This window comes from Anthonomus grandis, chromosome 1 (assembly GCF_022605725.1).
Source record: "Anthonomus grandis grandis chromosome 1, icAntGran1.3, whole genome shotgun sequence".
Classification (NCBI taxonomy): domain Eukaryota; kingdom Metazoa; phylum Arthropoda; class Insecta; order Coleoptera; family Curculionidae; genus Anthonomus; species Anthonomus grandis.
Genome location: NC_065546.1, coordinates 56,769,105 through 56,792,678, shown reverse-complemented (window position 1 = coordinate 56,792,678; position 23,574 = coordinate 56,769,105). Strand labels below are relative to the sequence as shown.

Here is a 23,574-nt window from a genome sequence, read left to right as displayed (position 1 = left end):
CAAGGGAATAATAGCACACTGATACATGCTTTGTCAATTTTTCAAAGGAAAAAATAGCACACTGATACATGCTTTGTCAATTTTATTCAAGGAAGCACACTGATACATGCTTTGTCAATTTTTCAAGGGAATAATAGCACACTGATACATGCTTTGTCAATTTTATTCAAGGAAGCACACTGATACATGCTTTGTCAATTTTTCAAGGGAAAAAATAGCACACTGGTTACATGCTTTGTCAATTTTACTCAAGGAAGCACACTGATACATGCTTTGTCAATTTTTCAAGGGAATAATAGCACACTGATACATGCTTTGTCAATTTTATTCAAGAAAGCACACTGATACATGCTTTGTCAATTTTTCAAGGGAATAATAGCACACTGATACATGCTTTGTCAATTTTTCAAAGGAAAAAATAGCACACTGATACATGCTTTGTCAATTTTATTCAAGGAAGCACACTGATACATGCTTTGTCAATTTTTCAAGGGAATAATAGCACACTGATACATGCTTTGTCAATTTTTCAAGGGAAAAAATAGCACACTGATACATGCTTTGTCAATTTTTCAAGGGAATAATAGCACACTGATACATGCTTTGTCAATTTTTCAAAGGAAAAAATAGCACACTGATACATGCTTTGTCAATTTTATTCAAGGAAGCACACTGATACATGCTTTGTCAATTTTTCAAGGGAATAATAGCACACTGATACATGCTTTGTCAATTTTTCAAGGGAAAAAATAGCACACTGATACATGCTTTGTCAATTTTTCAAGGGAATAATAGCACACTGATACATGCTTTGTCAATTTTATTCAGGGAGGCACACTGATACATGCTTTATCAATTTTTCAAGGGAAAAAATAGCACACTGGTTACATGCTTTGTCAATTTTTCAAGGAAAAAAGCACACTGATACATGCTTTGTCAATTTTATTCAGGGAGGCACACTGATACATGCCTTATCAATTTTTCAAGGGAAAAAATAGCACACTGGTTACATGCTTTGTCAATTTTATTCAGGGAAGCACACTGATACATGCTTTGTCAATTTTTCAAGGGAATAATAGCACACTGATACATGCTTTGTCAATTTTTCAAGGGAAAAAGCACACTGGTTACATGCTTTGTCAATTTTATTCAGGGAAGCACACTGATACATGCTTTGTCAATTTTTCAAGGGAATAATAGCACACTGATACATGCTTTGTCAATTTTTCAAGGGAAAAAGCACACTGGTTACATGCTTTGTCAATTTTTCAAGGGAAAAAGCACACTGGTTACATGCTTTGTCAATTTTTCAAGGGAATAATAGCACACTGGTTACATGCTTTGTCAATTTTATTCAAGGAAGCACACTGATACATGCTTTGTTAATTTTATTCAAGGAAGCACACTGATACATGCTTTGTCAATTTTATTCAAGGAAGTACACTGATACATGTTTTGTCAATTTTTCAAGGGAAAAAGCACACTGGTTACATGCTTTGTCAATTTTATTCAGGGAAGCACACTGATACATGCTTTGTCAATTTTTCAAGGGAGAAAATAGCACACTGGTTACATGCTTTGTCAATTTTATTCAAGGAAGCACACTGATACATGCTTTGTCAATTTTATTCAGGGAGGCACACTGATACATGCTTTATCAATTTTTCAAGGGAAAAAATAGCACACTGGTTACATGCTTTGTCAATTTTTCAAGGAAAAAAGCACACTGATACATGCTTTGTCAATTTTATTCAGGGAGGCACACTGATACATGCCTTATCAATTTTTCAAGGGAAAAAATAGCACACTGGTTACATGCTTTGTCAATTTTATTCAGGGAAGCATACTGATACATGCTTTGTCAATTTTTTTAAGGGAAAAAATAGCACACTGGTTACATGCTTTGTCAATTTTACTCAAGGAAGCACACTGATACATGCTTTGTCAATTTTTCAAGGGAATAATAGCACACTGATACATGCTTTGTCAATTTTTCAAGGGAAAAACACACTGGTTACATGCTTTGTCAATTTTATTCAAGGAAGCACACTGATACATGCTTTGTTAATTTTATTCAAGGAAGCACACTGATACATGCTTTGTCAATTTTATTCAAGGAAGTACACTGATACATGTTTTGTCAATTTTTCAAGGGAAAAAGCACACTGGTTACATGCTTTGTCAATTTTATTCAGGGAAGCACACTGATACATGCTTTGTCAATTTTTCAAGGGAATAATAGCACACTGATACATGCTTTGTCAATTTTTCAAGGGAAAAAATAGCACACTGATACATGCTTTGTCAATTTTATTCAAGGAAGCACACTGATACATGCTTTGTCAATTTTTCAAGGGAATAATAGCACACTGATACATGCTTTGTCAATTTTTCAAAGGAAAAAATAGCACACTGATACATGCTTTGTCAATTTTATTCAAGGAAGCACACTGATACATGCTTTGTCAATTTTTCAAGGGAATAATAGCACACTGATACATGCTTTGTCAATTTTTCAAGGGAAAAAATAGCACACTGATACATGCTTTGTCAATTTTATTCAAGGAAGCACACTGATACATGCTTTGTCAATTTTTCAAGGGAATAATAGCACACTGATACATGCTTTGTCAATTTTATTCAAGGAAGCACACTGATACATGCTTTGTCAATTTTTCAAGGGAAAAAATAGCACACTGGTTACATGCTTTGTCAATTTTACTCAAGGAAGCACACTGATACATGCTTTGTCAATTTTTCAAGGGAATAATAGCACACTGATACATGCTTTGTCAATTTTATTCAAGAAAGCACACTGATACATGCTTTGTCAATTTTTCAAGGGAATAATAGCACACTGATACATGCTTTGTCAATTTTTCAAAGGAAAAAATAGCACACTGATACATGCTTTGTCAATTTTATTCAAGGAAGCACACTGATACATGCTTTGTCAATTTTTCAAGGGAATAATAGCACACTGATACATGCTTTGTCAATTTTTCAAGGGAAAAAATAGCACACTGATACATGCTTTGTCAATTTTTCAAGGGAATAATAGCACACTGATACATGCTTTGTCAATTTTTCAAAGGAAAAAATAGCACACTGATACATGCTTTGTCAATTTTATTCAAGGAAGCACACTGATACATGCTTTGTCAATTTTTCAAGGGAATAATAGCACACTGATACATGCTTTGTCAATTTTTCAAGGGAAAAAATAGCACACTGATACATGCTTTGTCAATTTTATTCAAGGAAGCACACTGATACATGCTTTGTCAATTTTTCAAGGGAATAATAGCACACTGATACATGCTTTGTCAATTTTTCAAGGGAAAAAATAGCACACTGATACATGCTTTGTCAATTTTTCAAGGGAATAATAGCACACTGATACATGCTTTGTCAATTTTTCAAAGGAAAAAATAGCACACTGATACATGCTTTGTCAATTTTATTCAAGGAAGCACACTGATACATGCTTTGTCAATTTTTCAAGGGAATAATAGCACACTGATACATGCTTTGTCAATTTTTCAAGGGAAAAAATAGCACACTGATACATGCTTTGTCAATTTTATTCAAGGAAGCACACTGATACATGCTTTGTCAATTTTTCAAGGGAATAATAGCACACTGATACATGCTTTGTCAATTTTATTCAAGGAAGCACACTGATACATGCTTTGTCAATTTTTCAAGGGAAAAAATAGCACACTGATACATGCTTTGTCAATTTTATTCAAGGAAGCACACTGATACATGCTTTGTCAATTTTTCAAGGGAATAATAGCACACTGATACATGCTTTGTCAATTTTATTCAAGGAAGCACACTGATACATGCTTTGTCAATTTTTCAAGGGAAAAAATAGCACACTGGTTACATGCTTTGTCAATTTTACTCAAGGAAGCACACTGATACATGCTTTGTCAATTTTTCAAGGGAATAATAGCACACTGATACATGCTTTGTCAATTTTATTCAAGGAAGCACACTGATACATGCTTTGTCAATTTTTCAAGGGAAAAAATAGCACACTGATACATGCTTTGTCAATTTTATTCAAGGAAGCACACTGATACATGCTTTGTCAATTTTTCAAGGGAATAATAGCACACTGATACATGCTTTGTCAATTTTATTCAAGGAAGTACACTGATACATGTTTTGTCAATTTTTCAAGGGAAAAAGCACACTGGTTACATGCTTAGTCAATTTTATTCAGGGAAGCACACTGATACATGCTTTGTCAATTTTTCAAGGGAAAAACACACTGGTTACATGCTTTGTCAATTTTATTCAAGGAAGCACACTGATACATGCTTTGTTAATTTTATTCAAGGAAGCACACTGATACATGCTTTGTCAATTTTATTCAAGGAAGTACACTGATACATGTTTTGTCAATTTTTCAAGGGAAAAAGCACACTGGTTACATGCTTTGTCAATTTTATTCAGGGAAGCACACTGATACATGCTTTGTCAATTTTTCAAGGGAATAATAGCACACTGATACATGCTTTGTCAATTTTTCAAAGGAAAAAATAGCACACTGATACATGCTTTGTCAATTTTATTCAAGGAAGCACACTGATACATGCTTTGTCAATTTTTCAAGGGAATAATAGCACACTGATACATGCTTTGTCAATTTTTCAAGGGAAAAAATAGCACACTGATACATGCTTTGTCAATTTTATTCAAGGAAGCACACTGATACATGCTTTGTCAATTTTTCAAGGGAAAAAATAGCACACTGATTCATGCTTTGTCAATTTTATTCAAGGAAGCACACTGATACATGCTTTGTCAATTTTTCAAGGGAATAATAGCACACTGATACATGCTTTGTCAATTTTTCAAGGGAATAATAGCACACTGGTTACATGCTTTGTCAATTTTATTCAAGAAAGCACACTGATACATGCTTTGTCAATTTTTCAAGGGAATAATAGCACACTGGTTACATGCTTTGTCAATTTTATTCAAGGAAGCACACTGATACATGCTTTGTCAATTTTTCAAGGGAATAATAGCACACTGATACATGCTTTGTCAATTTTTCAAGGGAAAAAATAGCACACTGGTTACATACTTTGTCAATAAATAAAATTAAAAATTATTTCTTAAAATTTAAAAATGACGCTTTCTAGTTATCAAAATTAACATAAATTTGAAACAAAATTGATACATTACAAATGCCTTCGCTGCTTATTTACGACTGGATATTAATTTATTTAGTTTTTATTAAATTTAAATTATAATAGGGAAATTTAAGGCATAAATTTCCTATAAAAAACCCCCAAGATTTTACTTAATTCGAAATTCCTTTTTTATGAAATTAGCTTGTAAACTTTTCCAGAAAACCCGTATTTGTTTTATAACCCCTTAGTTATTTAATATTTTTCGATTTAGCGAATAAATTCCACAAGAAACTTTTGAGAAAAATATTAAAATTTTTTAAAGAAATTGTTTGACTATTTTAAAAGATGGAAATTTAACGAATAAATTTCCTCAAGTTTTCAGATATTTTAAACTAATCGTGATTTCCTGTGAATGTGAATTTAGCGAATAAATCCACAAGAAACTTTTGAGATAAATTATTAAATTTTTTAAAGAAATTGTTTGATTGTTTTAAAGGATGGAAATTTAACGAATAAATTTCGTCAGGTTTTCAGAATATTTTAAAAAAATTTAAGAATTAATTCAAATTTGAATTTGTCTTATAATCCCTAAGTGATTTTATGTCAATGTGAATTTAACGAATAAATCCACAAGAAACTTGAGAAAATAATATTTTTTTAAAGAAATCGTTTGACTGTTTTAAAAGATGGAAATTTAAAGAATAAATTTCCTTAAGTTTTCAGAAAATTCAGAAAAAAAAATTGAGAATTATCCGCATTTGTCTTATAATCCCTTAGTGATTTTACGTGAATGTGAATTTAGCGAATAAATTCACAAGAAGCTTTTCAAAAAAATAATAAAATTATTAAAAGAAAATATTTGATTTTATTAAAAGGAGGAAATTTAACGAATAAATTTCCTCAAGTGTTCAAAAAATGTTGAACGACTATATAAGAATTAATTAAATCTGTACTTGTCTTATAATCTCTAAGTGCTTTCATGTAAAGGTGAATTTAGCGAATAAGTCCACAAGAAACTTGAGAAAAATATTAATTTTTTTTTAAGAAATATTGTTTGACTGTTTTTAAAGATGGAAATTTAACGAATAAATTTCCTTAAGTTTTCAGAAAGTTTAGAAAAAAATTTCAGAATTATCCGGTAATTATATATTACTGATTTTACGTGAATGTAAATTTAGCGAATAAATTCACGCTTTCAGTATAATCCCTTAGTGATTTTACGTAAATGCGAATTTAGCGAATAAATCCACAAGAAACTTTTGAGATAAATATTAAAATTTTTTAAGAAAATAATTGACTATTTTGAAAGGTAGAAATTTAACGAATAAATTTCCTCAAGTTTTTATCTTATAATCTCTTAGTGATTTCAAGTGAATGTGAATTTAGCGAATAAATCCACAATAAATTTTTGAGAAAATTATTAAAAATGTTTGGACTATTTTAAAAGATGGAAATTTAACGAATAAATTTCCTCAAATGTTTAGAAAATTTTGAAAAAATTGTCATTTCATGTGAACGTGAATTTAGCGAATAAATCCACAATAAATTTATGAAGAATACATTAAAATTTTTAAAAGAAAATGTTTGACTGTTGTAAAATATGGAAATTTAAGGAATAAATTTCCTTATGTTTTTAATCTTATAATCCCTTAGTGATTTTACGTGAATGTGAATTTAGCGAATAAACTCACAATAAATGTTTGAGAAAATTATTAAAATTTTTAAAAGAAAATAATTGACTATTTTAAAAGGTTGAAACTAAACGAATAAATTTCCTCAAGTTTTTAGAAATTTTGAACAAATCGTGATTTTATGTAAATGTGAATTTTGCAAATAATCCAAAAGAAACTTTTAAGATAAATTATAAAATTGTTTAAAGAAATTGAATGTTTTAAAGGGTGGAAATTTAACGAATAAATTTCCTCATGTTTTTATCTTATAATTTCTTAGTGATTTTACGTGAATGTGAATTTAGCGAATAAATCCACAAGAAACTTTTGAGATAAATATTAAAAATTTTTAAAGAAAATGTTTGACTGTTTTGAAAGGTAGAAATTTAACGAATAAATTTCCTTAAGTTTTGAGAAAATTTAGAAAAAATTTCAGAATTATCCGTATTTGTCTTATTATTCCGTAGTGATTTTAAGTGAATGTGAATTTAGTGAATAAATTCAAGAGAAGCTTTTCAGAAAAAATAATATAATTATTAAAAGAAAATATTTGATTTTATTAAAAGGGGGAAATTTAACGAATAAATTTCCTCAAGTTTTTAGAAATTTTGAACAAATCGTGATTTCATGTGACCGTGAATTTAGCGAATAAATCTACAATAAATTTATAAAGAAAATTTTTGACTGTTTTAAATGGTGGAAATTTAACGAATAAATTTCCTTAAGTTTTCAGAAAATTTTAAACAAATCGTGGTTTCATGTAAAGGTGAATTTAGCGAATAAATTCACAATAAATTTATGAAGAAAATATTAAAATTTTTGACTGTTTTAATAGGTGGAAATTTAACGAATAAATTTCCGTTTTAAGTTTTTTAAGTTTTGAGAAAATTTAGAAAAAAATTCAGAATTATCCGTATTTGTCTTATAATCTCTTAGTGCTTTTACGTGAATGTGAATTTAGCGAATAAATTCACAAGAAGCTTTTCAGAAAAATGATAAAATTATTAAAAGAAAATATTTAATTTTATTAAGAGGTGGAAATTTAACGAATAAATTTCCTCAAGTTTTTAGAAATTTTGAACAAATCGTGATTTCATGTGAATGTGAATTTAGCGAATAAATCCACAAGAAACTTTTGAGAAAATTAAAATTTTTGAAAGAAAGTGTTTGACTGTTTTAAAAGATGGAAATTTAACGAATAAATTTCCTCAAGTTTTCAGAACATTTTGATAAAATGTAAGAATTAGTTGAAATTCGTATTTGTCTTATAACCGCTAAGTGGTTTCATGTAAAGGTGAATTTAGCGAATAAATCCACACTCAATTTATGAAGAATACATTTAAATTTTTAAAAGAAAATGTTGAACTGTTTTAAAAGGTGGAAATTTAACGAATAAATTTCCTCATGTTTTTATCTTATAATTCCTTAGTGATTTTACGTGAATGTGAATTTAGCGAATAAATTCACAAGAAGCTTTTCAGAAAAATAATAAAATTATAGAAAGAAAATATTTGATTTTATTAAGAAGTGGAAATTTAAACGAATAAATTTCCTCAAGTTTTTAGAAATTTTAAACAAGTCGTGATTTCATGTGAATGTGAATTTAGCGAATAAATTCACAAGAAACTTAAGAAAAATATTAAAATCTTTTAAAGAAATTGTTTGATTGTTTTAAAAGACGGAAATTTAACGAATAAATTTCCTCAAGTTTTCAAAAAATTTTGAATAAGTATAAAAATTAAATGAAATTTGTATTTGCCTTATCTGTCATGAGAAAGTTATTAAAATTTTTAAATGAAATTTCTTGACTGTTTCAAAAGGTGGAAATTTGACGAATAAATTTCCTCAAGTTTTTATCTTATAATTTCTTAGTGATTTTACGTGAATGTGAATTTAGCGAATAAATTCACAAGAAACTTTTCAAAAAATATTAAAATTATTTAAAAAAAAATATTTGATTTTATTAGGAGGTGGAAATTTAACGAATAAATTTCCTCAAGTTTTCAGAAATTTTAAACGACTATATAAGAATAAATTAAATCTGTACTTGTCTTATAATCTCTAAGTGGTGATCCCATGTAAAGGTGAATAAATCCCATGTAAAGGTGAATTTAGCGAATAAATCCAGAAAAAACTTTTAAAATAAATATTAAATTTTTTTAAAGAAATTGTTTGACTGTTTTAAAAGATGGAAATTTAACGAATAAATTTCCTCAGGTTTTCAGAAAATTTTAAAAAAAAATTTAAGAATTAATTCAAATTTGTATTTGTCTTATAACCCCTAAGTGGTTTCATGTAAAAGTGAATTTAGCGAATAAATCCACAATAAATTTATGAAGAACGTATTAAAATTTTTGAATGTTTTAAAAGGTGGAAATTTAACGAATAAATTTCCTCAAGTTTTTAGAAATTTTGAACAAATTGTCATTTCATGTGAACGTGAATTTAGCGAATAAATCCACAAGAAACTTTTGAGAACATTATTACAATTTTTGAAAGAAAATATTTAAGTGTTTTAAAAGATGGAAATTTAACGAATAAATTTCCTTCAGTTTTGAGAAATTTTAGAAAAAGTTTGAGAATTATCCGTATTTGTCTTATAATCTCTTAGTAATTTTACGTGAATGTGAATTTAGCGAATAAATTCACAAGAAGCTTTTCAGAAAAATGATAAAATTATTAAAAGAAAATATTTAATTTTATTAAGAGGTGGAAATTTAACGAATAAATTTCCTTCAGTTCTTAGAAAATTTAGAAAAAAATTTGAGAATTAACCGTATTTGTCTTATAATCCCTTAGTGATTTTACGTTAATGTGAATTTAGCGAATAAATTCACAAGAAACTTTTAAGAAAAATATTAAATTTTTTTAAAGAAATTGTTTTTCTTTTTTAAAAGATAGAAATTTAGTGCATAAATTCCCCCAAAAAACATTTAATTTTTATAAAATACTATAGAATATATTAAAAGCCGTAAATGTCTTATAATCCTTGAGTGATTTAATGTAAATATGAATTTAACGAATAAATCCACAATAAATTTATAAGGAACATATTAAAATTTTTAACAGAAAATTTTCGACTGTTTTAAAAGGTGGAAATTTAACGAATAAATTTCCTTAAGTTTTCAGAAAATTTAGAAAAAAATTTTAGAAGAGATTGTGAGAATCAGAGAGTTTAGAGATTTGTGAATTTAGCGAATAAATTCACACGAAAATTTTCAGAAAAACAATAAAATTATTTTAAAAAAATATTTGATTTTATTAAAAGGTGAAAATTTAACGAATGAATTTCCTCAAGTTTTCAGAAAATTTTGAAAAAATATAAGAATTAATTGTAATTTGTATTTGTCTTATAACTGGTTTAATGTAAAAGTGAATTTAGCGAATAAATCCACAGTAAATTTATGAAGAACGTATTAAAATTTTTAAAAGAAAATTTTTGACTGTTTTAAAAGGTGGAAATTTAACGAATAAATTTCCTTCAGTTTTGAGAAGTTTTAGAAAAAATTTGAGAATTATCCGTATTTGTCTTATAATCTCTTAGTGATTTTACGTGAATGTGAATTTAGCGAATAAATTCACAAGAAGCTTTTCAGAAAAATGATAAAATTATTAAAAGAAAATATTTAATTTTATTAAGAGGTGGAAATTTAACGAATAAATTTCCTCAAGTGTTCAAAAAATTTAGAAAAAAAATTTGAGAATTATCCGTATTTGTCTTATAATCTCTTAGTGATTTTACGTGAATGTGAATTTAGCGAATAAATTCACAAGAAGCTTTTCAGAAAAATGATAAAATTATTAAAAGAAAATATTTAATTTTATTAAGAGGTGGAAATTTAACGAATAAATTTCCTCAAGTGTTCAAAAAATTTAGAAAAAAAATTTGAGAATTATCCGTATTTGTCTTATAATCTCTTAGTGATTTTACGTGAATGTGAATTTAGCGAATAAATCCACAAGAAACTTAAGAAAAATATTAATTTTTTTTTAAAGAAATTGTTTGTCTTTTTTTAAAAGATGGAAATTTAGCGCATAAATTCCCCTAAAGAACATTTAATTTTCAGAAAATACTAGAATATATTAAAATCATTTAATTTTATGTAATTGTGAATTTAGCGAATAAATTCACATAATGTATTTTATTTCATCCCGCAAACTAAGGCGAATCTAATATCTAATCGTAAATAAACATGCAAAAAGAAATATTCAACATTTCTGTAGTCGTATTTTTTTGTTTGAATATGCCATATTTAAAATAAAATAGTAATTCAAATTTAAACAATTTTAAAAATTAAATTGTTTTGTTATTTAGATGTAAATTTAGCACAAAAAACATTAAAAAAAAATAGCATATTTAATAGACTTACTGGTTGCTTTACAACCCCTTAGTGATTCCATGTAAATTAAGCGAATAAATTTACTCGAGAATTGCTACTACTAAAAAATGCATTTTTCGTAACTGCGCTTCGATGTTAAATATTTATAATACATATTAAATTGCATGCAACTGTAAAAGAAAAATTCAGTACTTACCTTTTACTCCGATAACGGTACATGAACCACAATAAAAACACACTAAAAAAAAACACACAATCATAAACCACTAACACTGTACCAGACCAGGAACCACAAAGGAAAAATCTCCTTTCGACCTTCTTCTACCACTGCACGTTCAAGACTGAGGTACCTTCCGAAATGAAGCGAACTGCGAAATGTTCTTTCCCCTTCCACTCGTCCGACCTCACCCGAACTTGTCCGAACACCTCTGAAAGACACCACGTTGTCAGTAGAGGATGCGCGCGTTTTTACTTTCACTTTTCGCGTGCATTATAAGCTATAAATTACTTCTGAGTTATATATTTATATTATATAAATAATTTATATATATTTTTTTTATAGTTTACTTCTTAGTCCAGTGAAATTAAAAATTGAATTCGAAATAATTCGGATACACAATATTTTAACTCAGTTAAAATGTTCTGAGCAAAAATTTAAATTGTTAACTTATTTGTTTTAATTTAAATTAGATATTTACTATAACTAAAATTAATTGAGTAACTTTTGAAAGAGTTCTTTTATATAGGAACGTTAAAATAATTTTTTGTAGTGCATTAAATTCTCGTTAAGAATCTATATTATCTTTTTCTATATATTTGTTTATTCGTTAGTTACAAAATTTTAAAATAAAAAAGGTAGATCTAAAAAATAGATCACTGTCTAAAGCTTGATTATTTAGAAATGGCTCGGCTGCAGAAAATTAAAAAAAAAGACTTTTTTGTAGAAATTTCAGTTTCTTAAAATGCATGTGCAGATAAATGTTACCTCGATAGTTTGGTTCGGCAGTTTTGACGCAAAAATGAAAGCACGAATAAAAAATCCAAATATAAGATGATAGATCTCAAAACATCACGATATTTTTTTATTGTCACCTTGCACATAATTTTCGATTTTTCAAAAAAAATTAATCGATTTCTTTGTCCCATTTTAGTGTGTAAGAATCTGCTAAATTGTTGAATACGTTCCAATAAAAGTTGTAGATAATGAAATTTCCTACACTATTCGTATAAACAATTTTCTTGTGTGACTCAAAATTTAGGTTGGGGGATACCTTAAACATTGAATTATACTGAACGGAACATCAGGCTTGGCAATAAGCATCAAACATTTTTGGTTACGTTATTTCATACAGCGTTTCTTTCAGATGTAAAATATATTTATTACGACCATTTGTTTATAACATTTTGCACTTTTTCAACCCTCTTTATATCCAAAAATGGCTCATATACGTTATATCTAATATCTCGCCTGGAAATCTTTCCAAGAAATTGCATAAAACTGCTTGAAACAGTTGAAGACTGAAAATTTCAAATCTATAGGTTCTCGAGGAAATTTTCAAAATAAAAGAACTGGTTCCATTATCCTAGGAGTAATATTTATTTAACTACTTAGAAAAATTAAATAATGACATTAACTGCTTAAAAAAAAAACAAGGAAATGTCTGTAAAAAATCAAATTGTAATAACAGGAATTTAAAATCATATCAAATTAAATATATTTTTAAGAAAAAAAATTACTGGTATATAATTTAACAAGTTTGATTCAGGGACACTGTAGGAGAAATATAAAAATAGTGGACTGTATCTTTAATTAATTAATGCATAAAAATTTAAGACGACGGCCAAGACAACCCCAAAATAATTTGTGGCTCACCTTGCTGTCGCTTCTGTTCAGGACTGCTGCTCCAGGTTCACCTCCAAATATTTGCTGGGTTTGACGGTGTGCCGGCACTTATAATTTTTGGAATTCACTCACGTGTCTTTATATATGGAGAGCGACTTATTTGGTCAGTAGTTTATATACCAATGCTAATTCTGCCAGTTCCCATCAATCAGGATCGATGCAGTACTGGACTAGAGGTGCGTGCGACTCTTCTCGGTCAAAATTAAGGTTGTCTTACATATGACGCGATAAAAAGCCGCGAATAATGATTTAGCAAAAAAAAAACTAAAGAAATTGTAGAATACAACTTTAGATATTAACAACGATCAGTACCACAACGAAGCAAAGCTCATGTTAAATACAATTATATGAACATTGACAATTAAAAAAAAGAATAAAAATAAATAAAGAAATGAGTCTTCCGATTTGACGGAACAGACACAATGAATCTAGTGAGTATACTAAGTTAATACAAATATTAATTTTATTTAAATGAATACATTGCAAAAAAGCTACAATAATATTAAGAACCTATTTGAAGAGAAAAATTGGCTTGTACGAATTACAATGATATAAATTACTTTTCAAGCCATAGAATATATCTGTATATTTCCGTATTATCTAGTCATTAATACATTTCTCAGTTTTGAAGAAATGTCTATTTTTAAGGTGAGTTTGCATTGAATTAACTATCCTAGAGATGGTAAAAGAAACCTATCTTTGAGTTGAAAAATAAAATGCTGGCAGTAAAATCTAATGCTGCTTGTTATGTACATCTGTCTAATGTTAAGCAGTCCAGAGCCTATAAATCTCCGATGGAAACCTCTTATTTTAAAAAGGCGTAACTTTAATTATTCAGTGCATCCACGATAAATGGAACAAATTTATTTAAAATTTCGTGAGAATTGTATCAAGAAAAATATCAAGAGCTTGAAATCATCACAAATGTTACAGTTTGGCAGTTGAATCTTGGTTTTCCGGTATTCAATTGTACACTGTGTCCCAATTTGGTTGTATTTGCAGGTTATCTCTGTTATTTTTAAAGATAGAGATGTGCGGTTTTCGCGAACCTGTGTCACTTTTTTGTAAAACTTTTATTGCCGCAAACAGAATTGAGATACCTTTTTTTGTTTCTGAGATACAGGGTGAAATTGAAAATTTTCACTTTTTGACGACTTGCTCTATCTCACGAACCATATAAGTTATAAAAAAAGTAAAAACTGCTATGGATAGATAATTTTAAATAAAATTCAGAAGCGTAGTCAAAAATTTTATTAAAGGCATTATTTAAGAGATATGACCCAAACTTGCATTTTTTTAAATGGAACACCCTGTATTTTTTCATACCAATAAATTGCGCTATTTTTTCCGATTAAAATGATATATAACACTTGGTATCTTAAGTCATGATAAATGACCAAAATATGCAAAAAAAAACAAATCATAGCGAAAGAAACATTAGTTGGCCATGAAACAGAAAAAATTGAAGTTGGCTGCTTAAAGATGTCAATCATACCGTGATAGAAGTTTTTATAACCAAATAAAAACCTTTTAATTTTATAATATTTAAAAGTCTTAGATACAAAAACTCTTGTTTTAAGCAATTTTATTAAAAAAAATATTGTAACAACTGAATAAATTTAACAAAGAACCTTAACAAGCTATTTTTTATTTATTAATTTCTACAGTCCTATAAAAAAATTTGTAAAAACTAATTAAATTGCTCGAAATGGTTGCCATTTTCCTGAACGCATAATTGGCATAGAGTTGTTATTCTCCGCAAGGCATTTAAAATAATAAGCGGCCTTGCTTGCAAGGCTTCAAAGGCTTGAACTGTAGCATCCTGAAGTTCTTGCAAATTATGCACCACATTTAAATAAATTTTGTTTTTTAAGAAAGACCAGACAAAAAAGTCCAAAACAGAAAGATCCGGTGATCTAGCTGGCCACCTATTTGGAGCGTGGGTACCAATCCATCGATCTTCGAATGTCTCGATTATAAATGGCCTTACTATTTGAGAATTATGAGCTGGCGCTCCATCTTGCTGAAAATATATGCTATTTAAAAATGCCAACGGTATCTCATCTAGAAGTTCTGGTAAAATCCGCTGCAATATTTCCAGATATCTGGCTGCTGTTAAAGTGTGTTCATAAAAAACATACTTTATTTTAGTGCCCAAAATAAAGCATGATACACTAAATCCAAATCTGCCCTGTTGTTGGCGTTCCCGAAATAAGTGTGGATTCTGAGTGTACTAATGCCTGTTATTATGACGGTTAAAAATTCCAGTGCAACTTATATATGCTTCATCGGACCATATAACTTTTCTGGCAAAATTTGGAACAATTCGAGTTTGCTCTAAAAACCAATTGCAAAAAACTATTCGCCTTTGCGCATCCCCGGGATGTAATTGTTGAACTATGTTAACTTTGTATGGTTTATATTTATATTTTTTTAATATTCGCTGTGTTTGACTCTTTGACACTCCTACATTAGTTTCAATATTTCGACAGGAATTTGAATGATTTGCCTCAACACTTGCTAAAACCGCAATTTCATTATTTTCCTGATTTTGCCTATGGTAATTTTTATTTCTTGGCTTTGTAAATGATCCATTATTAATCAAACTCATTTTTATTCTCCGAAAAATAGACTTGTTTGGTTGACGCCTTTCAGGATATCTTAGAAAAATTGTTTTAAGTATAATAGCAAATATTAGGTAACGACCCTAACACATACCTGTTTAAATACAAATCGGATGCCCTGTCACTATTTTCTTGGCACTCAATAAAACAAGCTATCATGTCATATTTGTGACTGTTTTCATAATTATTAGTCATTCTTAAAAATTACGCTCTATCCCTTAAGAAAAATACTAAAATATTTACTTAAAAACTTTCGTTCGAAATAAATAAATTTTAAACAATTATTGACAGCTTCATACTGACATCTTTAAACAGACAACTTCAATTTTTTCTGTTTCATGGCCAACTAATGTTTCTTTCGCTATGATTTGTTTTTTTTTGCATGTTTTGGCCATTTATCATGACTTAAGATACCAAGTGTTATATATCATTTTAATCGGAAAAAATAGCGCAATTTATTGGTATGAAAAAATACAGGGTGTTCCATTTAAAAAAATGCAAGTTTGGGTCATATCTCTTAAATAATGCCTTTAATAACATTTTTGACTACGCCTCTGAATTTTATTTAAAATTATCTATCCATAGCAGTTTTTACTTTTTTTATAACTTATATGGTTCGTGAGATAGAGCAAGTCGTCAAAAAGTGAAAATTTTCAATTTCACCCTGTATCTCAGAAACAAAAAAAGGTATCTCAATTCTGTTTGCGGCAATAAAAGTTTTACAAAAAAGTGACACAGGTTCGCGAAACCCGCACATCTCTATCTTTAAAAATAACAGAGATAACCTGCAAATACAACCAAATTGGGACACAGTGTACAGAGTGTTTTGCAGCTAAGTACTCTTTTTAACATTTTCTCTATTAGTTGCATTTAAAGATTCTTAATTCTATCAATCAATTCTTTATTTGCTTAAATGCTTTAATAATGTTTAGCATTGTCAAAACACATTTACAAAGTTTTGTAACCACTATAAAATAAAAACTATGTTGGGCGATATTTTTTTAAAAATTCGTCTAAACTCAAGAGTTTTTTTATAGAGAGTAAGTTCGGTTATTATTTAGTGCACAGATAATGAATAATTACAAAAACGGCATAATAAAGTAAAAGTCGACTTATCTGATAAGTATCTATGTTGTGAATATTCTTAAATTAAGTCGTCCGAAGTTAATAATTATTGCTATTTACGAAAAATATGTTAACAAAGAAAAAAACATAATAATAATAATAATAATAATAATAATAATAATGTCTTATATTACCAAAAGTTACAAATATTGTTTACAAATCAATTTATTAACTAATTATGCATAAGTGGCGCAGTCTAGCTGTATTAGCTACTCTACTGAACCACATACGCACATAGTAAATGAGTTAAAGACAACTAGCGTAATAAAAATAAAAGAAGTATCTTAATTAAAATTACAGAGAAGAGTTCAATAAAAAAAATTGAAAACAACATTATTCAAAGCACAAAGAATGGAGATCCAATTGACAATTTGAATTTAAAAGGTCTAAGATTTAAATTCAAATTGTCAATTGGATCCCCATTCTTTGTGCTTTGAATAATCTTATAAATGATAAAAAATATTTTATTTTTATATTACAGGTTTCTCCTATATTCAATCTAAATATTAAATCAACGGTATTATGTTGTATGTGTGCGTTATTTCTGTAGCTGCATTTTAAGCGAATATTTAGCAGTACCGAAAATGATCTGTGACACAGCTGTCCAAAACAAATGATTTAAGTTACGATTATTTCTATATTTTAAAAATATGTGATATTGACGTTAGTATCTGGTAACTGCATTAATATAAGATAAACTGTCTGTTTGAGACATGATTGTAGAATTTTTTTTTTCGGAGCAAAAACTAATCAAAACAAAAAAAATCAAACAATTCAACAAAACATTTTTATAACAGGCTTACCAAACTAAAGACCTACTGTATTTTGTAGTCCTTTGAAAAACTGTTATTACCGTACTGCACCAAAGCAAGACACAGATCAAGATTAAAATTAAAGGGCCATATAAGTGGACATGTTAATTTCTAATATTTATCAAACCATCAATAAGCTCTCTATTTTGAAAGATAATAAATGTTTTGATCCTACTTTTAACCAATCCCAATGAGTTGCTACCTAGAAACACCTCTCATTTCTACTGGTAAAAAATTATAACATCTGGCAAGAAGATAAGTAAAACAATGTTGCCCTATTGTCTACCTAGCTCTAGTGGTTTGTGAGGAATTCTGTTGACGATTTCTTGTATTATACTGATGGGTAATTAATTAAATGTTTGACTTATATTTGTGTAAATATGTTAAAATATTATAAAAAAATATTTGACGAATATCGAAAATTTTTGTTTCACTGTACAGTAGATCTGAGGAATATTGTCTAGGTTTTTTATAAATAATTTTAATGATACTCTTCTGAATGATTTCTAGGCATTTTAAAAATACGTCTCTAGCCCCTCCCCATCCTAAAATTCCGTATTGAAGACGAGATTCTACCAAGGCATAATAAATTATTTTTAAATGCGAAATGCTTAATATTCCAGCTAAAAACTTAAATCTACCCAATAAAGATCTTAAGGTATTTGCAACGTTTTGTATATGAATATTCCACTTAAGTTTGTTCATCTATGGTAATACCTAAATATTTTATGCTAGGTACTGCTGAAATATAAGTTATCTTATCGTTCAATTGAACATTTAACCTATCATAATTTGGAAGATCATCTCTGTATGATGAAAAACGCAGAAATTTAGTTTTATCATAATTCACACTCAATTGCCTGCTCGAAAACCAATTAAAAACATCCTTTAAAACCTCTTCTGAAATTCTTTTTACAATTTCCCAGTTTTTTTCGGTAAAAAACAAAAGTGTATCATCCGCGAAGCTAATAATATCTGCTGAAAAATTTGTTTCCAATGAAGAATTTAAGTAAATTATAAAAAACAAAGATCCTAGTATATTAGTGCCCTGAGGTACACCGCACTTTACAATTCTTGTTTCGCTAAAAATATTTCCTATGGCAACCCTTTGGGTGCGACCAGATAAATAATTTATAAGTAGTAGATTTATAGTAGGCCTTCTTCTGTCAATTGGATTCTTCTTGTTTATAGACATGTCCTCTGTCTATAAAAAAGAAGAATCCAATTCACGATCAGTAATCAGTTCAGACTCATTAATTTGATGATTCAAAGACAATTTATTCGATGAAATATTTGAAAATATGTGCATGTAATAATGATGCCAAGTCTGAACCAAAGTTACTGGCGTGATTAGACTCTAAAATCCCATACAGATTAATATTATTCTCATGAAAAGTACGATAAAGGGCCTTATTACTATTATAGATAACATTATGGTTTAAATAAGTATGAGGGCTTGTCATCACTAAAGTGTTTGTATCAACATGATTTTGAATTAAATTTTTTAAAACTAACATTTCTGTTTCATATTATTATTTTTTTAAACATTATTCTCTGTTGTAATCAGAAGATGATAAAGCCTGCACAGTATTTTCGCTGCACAGAGATGACAGAAACGTCTTCAAATTTCAAGTATTGTTTCAATGTTTGCTAGTACTGTCTGAAGACCTGTGACATCAGACAGGTTAGTCTGATGTACAAGAACCCATTTATTGTATTTTTATATGTGTTGTTAGCTATATCTGAAAAATAAAAATAACCCATTTCTGCAAGCAAATCGATGTGTTTACTCTGGCAAAAATACATTTGTTCTCTAATACCACATTTCAGCTGAAACAAAAAAAAAAACTAATATTTTATTTTTTTAGGAAATAAATCACTACAAACTAATCAGATTGGCACTAGCATTATCCAGCTTATCTCTCTGCTCCTTTTTCCAAATATTAAAGTCCTGCAAAATCGGCCTGCCATAAGTATTGTGCAACTCTCGGAAAGTAATTACATGATTTTTTTCTCTAACATCATGTAGTGTACTGGGGTTTTCAAAATACCTTAAAGCGTCTTCACCCCTTCCTAAACAAAAACATTCCCTAGAATGCTACTTATGCCCAAACATATACGTACTTACTTGCATTAGAACTCCTGGCAGGTCTCTCAGGTGTATTGAACGGATTATGCCTGGTCCTCGGTGGGGCAACAGGGGAGTTTCTCTCTTGCATCACTGGCACAGGGGTGTCTAATTTAAAAAAAAACTTACTGTTACCACTCTCATAACTCTCAACCAGGTGTTCTCTTGGCATTTTCAGTTGAAGTGCCCACTGATAAAATTCTGTTTACTTAAGATTTTTTTTTGTGCTGATAAGACATTATCAACATGTTGTTTTTAAGGTTTAAAATAACTAGATTGTTACCTTCAATATCGTCTAGTTGCCTCTGCAATTCTGCTACCATTAATTTCATGTAATCATAACTGGAGCAAGCCAGGGCTTTCATCCATTGTTCCATGGATTCCGGAGATTCAGCTCCCAAAATGTAACTTCTATTGTTGGTGCCGTGAAAAAGGATTTTAAAGCAAAATTGCTCCTCTTCCTCCGCTAGTTCTGGAACATAGAAAATAACTCATTAATTCTGTACTTTGGTAGAATAAAGGCCAATGTCCATTTCAGCTGTTTTGAGAAAAACAGGGTTAATGAGATGGATTGACTTTATATTTTTATAAATTGTGACCCTTTTTTCCTACTTTACTTATATTTTGGAATTTTAAATATTAAGAAGGGATTCTTTTTGAAAATGTATTGTTAGTCTTCTAAATTGCAAAAAAAATGGACATTGGCCCCTAAGCGCGGACATTGGCCAAGGCGGTATTAAAGAGCTAATGGGCATCGGCCTTTTTGCTACAATAAAACAATCCTAATTACGAAAATAATCTTTACTTATACATGAAATTCGTGTTTTTTAGCATTAGAAAATTAATTTTCTGTGGCCATAAATCTTTACTGCTTATGATACCTACACTAAAATAACAGAGAAAGTTAGTTATTTTCTTCATGCTCAGAGTTGTATATCTTCAACAAGTCGGAAGATCTTTATAAGTTCTCATAAAATGGTTTGTTATAATCGCTAATGTAAGGCAGCAAATCTAACAAATCTTTGATTTTAAGATCTGCCAATGGTAAAGGTTCTTGATTTATAGGTTTAGGCGCACATCAATATCCAGAATCGCAGGCCGGTTTCGTACAGAACCTCTTCTCAGGTCAACAACCTTAAACGGAACAACGGAAAAGGCTGTTAAAATTTAGGAAGTCTTTTTGTAACATTTCCTTAACTTGTATGGTGGATTTCGGCGCACAGTTCTTATAAAATTAGTCCAGTCATGGGGGACTTCTATTTCAGCAGTCGTTTTTCTCTTGCATATTTCGATTGCTGCATGGATTGTGTCGGCCTCCATATGAGTATGACCAGGCTCCATAAATTTGTGGTTGATTTCTTGCAAATTATGTCCTAGATCTTGACATTCTTTCAAGACATAGCTGATCATAGTACACATAAAAATATTTCTGTTTTGCCCCGAACATGAATCACTATAAAGATTTAAAACTTCCTTTGGTAATGACAAGATGTATTTTCGGACGCATGAAGCAATTTCTTGACCATAAAAAGCAAATTCCCAAATTGCCGGCAGTTGAAGTCTGATGAACAGTTAAATTATAAGTCCAGACTTGCCTTTTATAAAAAGAAACGCCATTACGCAAATATGGTGTAGGTAAGCACTTTTGTAGGTCGAATGATGCAACAACAAATTTGATGTCTTTCTTGCTGTTTTCTTTATCTAGTGACTTAAGTTTGTAAGCCATTTCAGAGAGGTTTAAGTGAGCGTTTCTTTGTTCCAAAACTTCAATTTTAGTTTTTTCTTCTTCTTCTGTAAGATTTTTCAGTCATAAATCAAAAGTAGGATTTAGGTACATTTTCTGACAAACCTCCAAATTCTTGTGATCTTCATTTGTGAGAAAGTACTTTCTTGAAAAGTTTCTTCGACTAGGTTTAATTTGCTTATCAGCTGATTTTCTTTATTGTTCTCTAAATTTTGCACATTCCTTAACAGTTTCCGCTATAAACTGATCTTGACCATGCCTTGATAAATTGTAGAAATCTCTAAATAGATTCTGCCTTTGGACATCTTCAATTTTCTGCCAACATTTTAGTTTACATTCGCATGGCTCCTTTAGCTCTTTTGCCCTTTGTAGGATTCCTTTTTTTGTCTTATATTCTTTTTCTTTGCGATCCCTTCTTTTATTTTCCATCCAACTTTTTTCATTCCTTACACGTTTTTTAGTTTCTTCTCAGTCATCTCTGCAAAATTTTCAGGGTCCTTTTGCTCATTTTGATAATCTAACGTTATTAAAACACAGAACACAGTTTACTAATAATATAATAAATTACACTAAAAATTTGAGGTTATAAAAACTAGGTACACATTAAAATCTTAAGGCCAATCTCCTAAATAAAATAATACAAAAGGGCTAATGTCCATATTATGGACTTTGGCCATTTAATATATTCTTCTAATATATTGAAAAGGCTTAAGTCCAGAGATTGGCCTTTTTTCTATCAACTAGAATTGGACATAGGCCTTTGTGTATTTTGTTTATTTCGCTGAAACACAAGTATTTTGGACTTTAGCCTTTTCAATAATGTTAAGTAATTAATAAACTAACTTCCTATGCCTATAACTCAAATATAGGAAATTTGGACATTGGCCCTTTTTCTACCAAGGTACAGAATTACTTGTATAGTTAGTTAGGTTTTTCTATAACAGTGTATTAGGTAATTTTATTGAATGGAGAGTTCGTGTACATACCTATTGTGCACCCTTCCAAAATTACCACGCCCAGGGGTTCCTTATCCCCCTTTTTATCGAAATAAAACAATAAATTGCCCTTCAAGATGAAATACCGTCTCTGAAAATTCTTGTTTACTTCCCCGCGCTTATTCAGGTAACCTTCCTTATCAACCGGCGTCGCGGACACGGCGTAAGCACTCAAGTTTTTCTCATTAATTTTCATTTCTGTTTTTAAATTTCTTTGCGAAATTTACCGAGAAAATAATATTTATTCCATGAATATTTAAAGAAATAAAAATGTAAACAAATATCAGCTGCTGGGCCTTGAAAGCTTAGGTATAGATTAATACTTCATTGATAGGAAACTGTCATAAGAGCCAATAGAATACTGAACCATAGATTGATTGTTGCGCCCTCTGAATATCGAGGTGTACTAACTGGAAACGAAAATGAGTTTCTGACGTCTGACGTCATGACATTGATTATGGCGGTAAATTTGAATTTCGCTCTACCATACCGTGCCCTTAAAATTAAACTCAAACTCACAAATGCTTTATTGTCAATATAAACATAGAAGTTGTAGACAAAGCCAATAGACTGTACATTAAAGGAATAAAAACGAGAAACTAATTTAAAATAAAATAAAATTGTATAAAACTTTCATAATCATAATCATAATCATAATTTTTATTGATGCCAGTAATATAAATTTTACACAAGTCAAAAAATACATAGGTAAAGTCAAAACAGACTACTTAACAGTACTAACACTAAGAACATTAAATTAAAATTCGACTATAACTAAAACAATAAATGATGTTATAAAAACACAGTAAAATCACCTTAAAATATGTGGTTAAAAAACTCCTCTAATGAATAAAAAGCATTCACTAATAAAACTTTTTTGATTTTTGTTTTAAAACTGTTTCGAGGTAAGTATTTTATTTCAGAGGGAAGAGCATTAAATAATTTTATTCCCCAAAAGCCCGGTCCATCCTGACACCTTCCCAGACGGCAGTAAGGAGGTACAAAGTCAGTTCTATGGCGAGTATTATAGCCATGTATATCTTGGCGAGTAGTAAAAGACTGAGTATTACGTTTAACATA

General features: G+C 29.4%; 1 protein-coding gene across 1 annotated transcript; it reads right to left on the bottom strand.

The window, feature by feature from the left end:
- Window positions 1–19,390: 19,390 nt before the first annotated feature.
- Window positions 19,391–22,786, bottom strand: LOC126745408 (sesquipedalian-1-like). The gene is made up of 5 exons (XM_050453281.1): window positions 22,486–22,786; window positions 20,039–20,227; window positions 19,756–19,863; window positions 19,515–19,700; window positions 19,391–19,457 (listed from the first exon to the last, which is right to left on the bottom strand). The coding sequence occupies exons 1-5, from the start codon at window positions 22,688–22,690 to the stop codon at window positions 19,441–19,443; spliced, it is 705 nt and encodes a 234-aa protein (XP_050309238.1). The 5' UTR covers window positions 22,691–22,786; the 3' UTR covers window positions 19,391–19,440.
- Window positions 22,787–23,574: the final 788 nt, after the last annotated feature.

Bases quoted from the DNA above. Each gene is read 5' to 3' on its own strand.
- LOC126745408 (XM_050453281.1), bottom strand. From the start codon at position 22,690: ATGAAAATTAATGAGAAAAACTTGAGTGCTTACGCCGTGTCCGCGACG. The intron at 20,228-22,485 runs GTATGTACACGA...TCTATGTTCCAG, and splicing joins TTTGGAAGGGTGCACAATAG to AACTAGCGGAGGAAGAGGAG. The intron at 19,864-20,038 runs GTAACAATCTAG...TTTTTAAATTAG, and splicing joins GCAACTAGACGATATTGAAG to ACACCCCTGTGCCAGTGATG.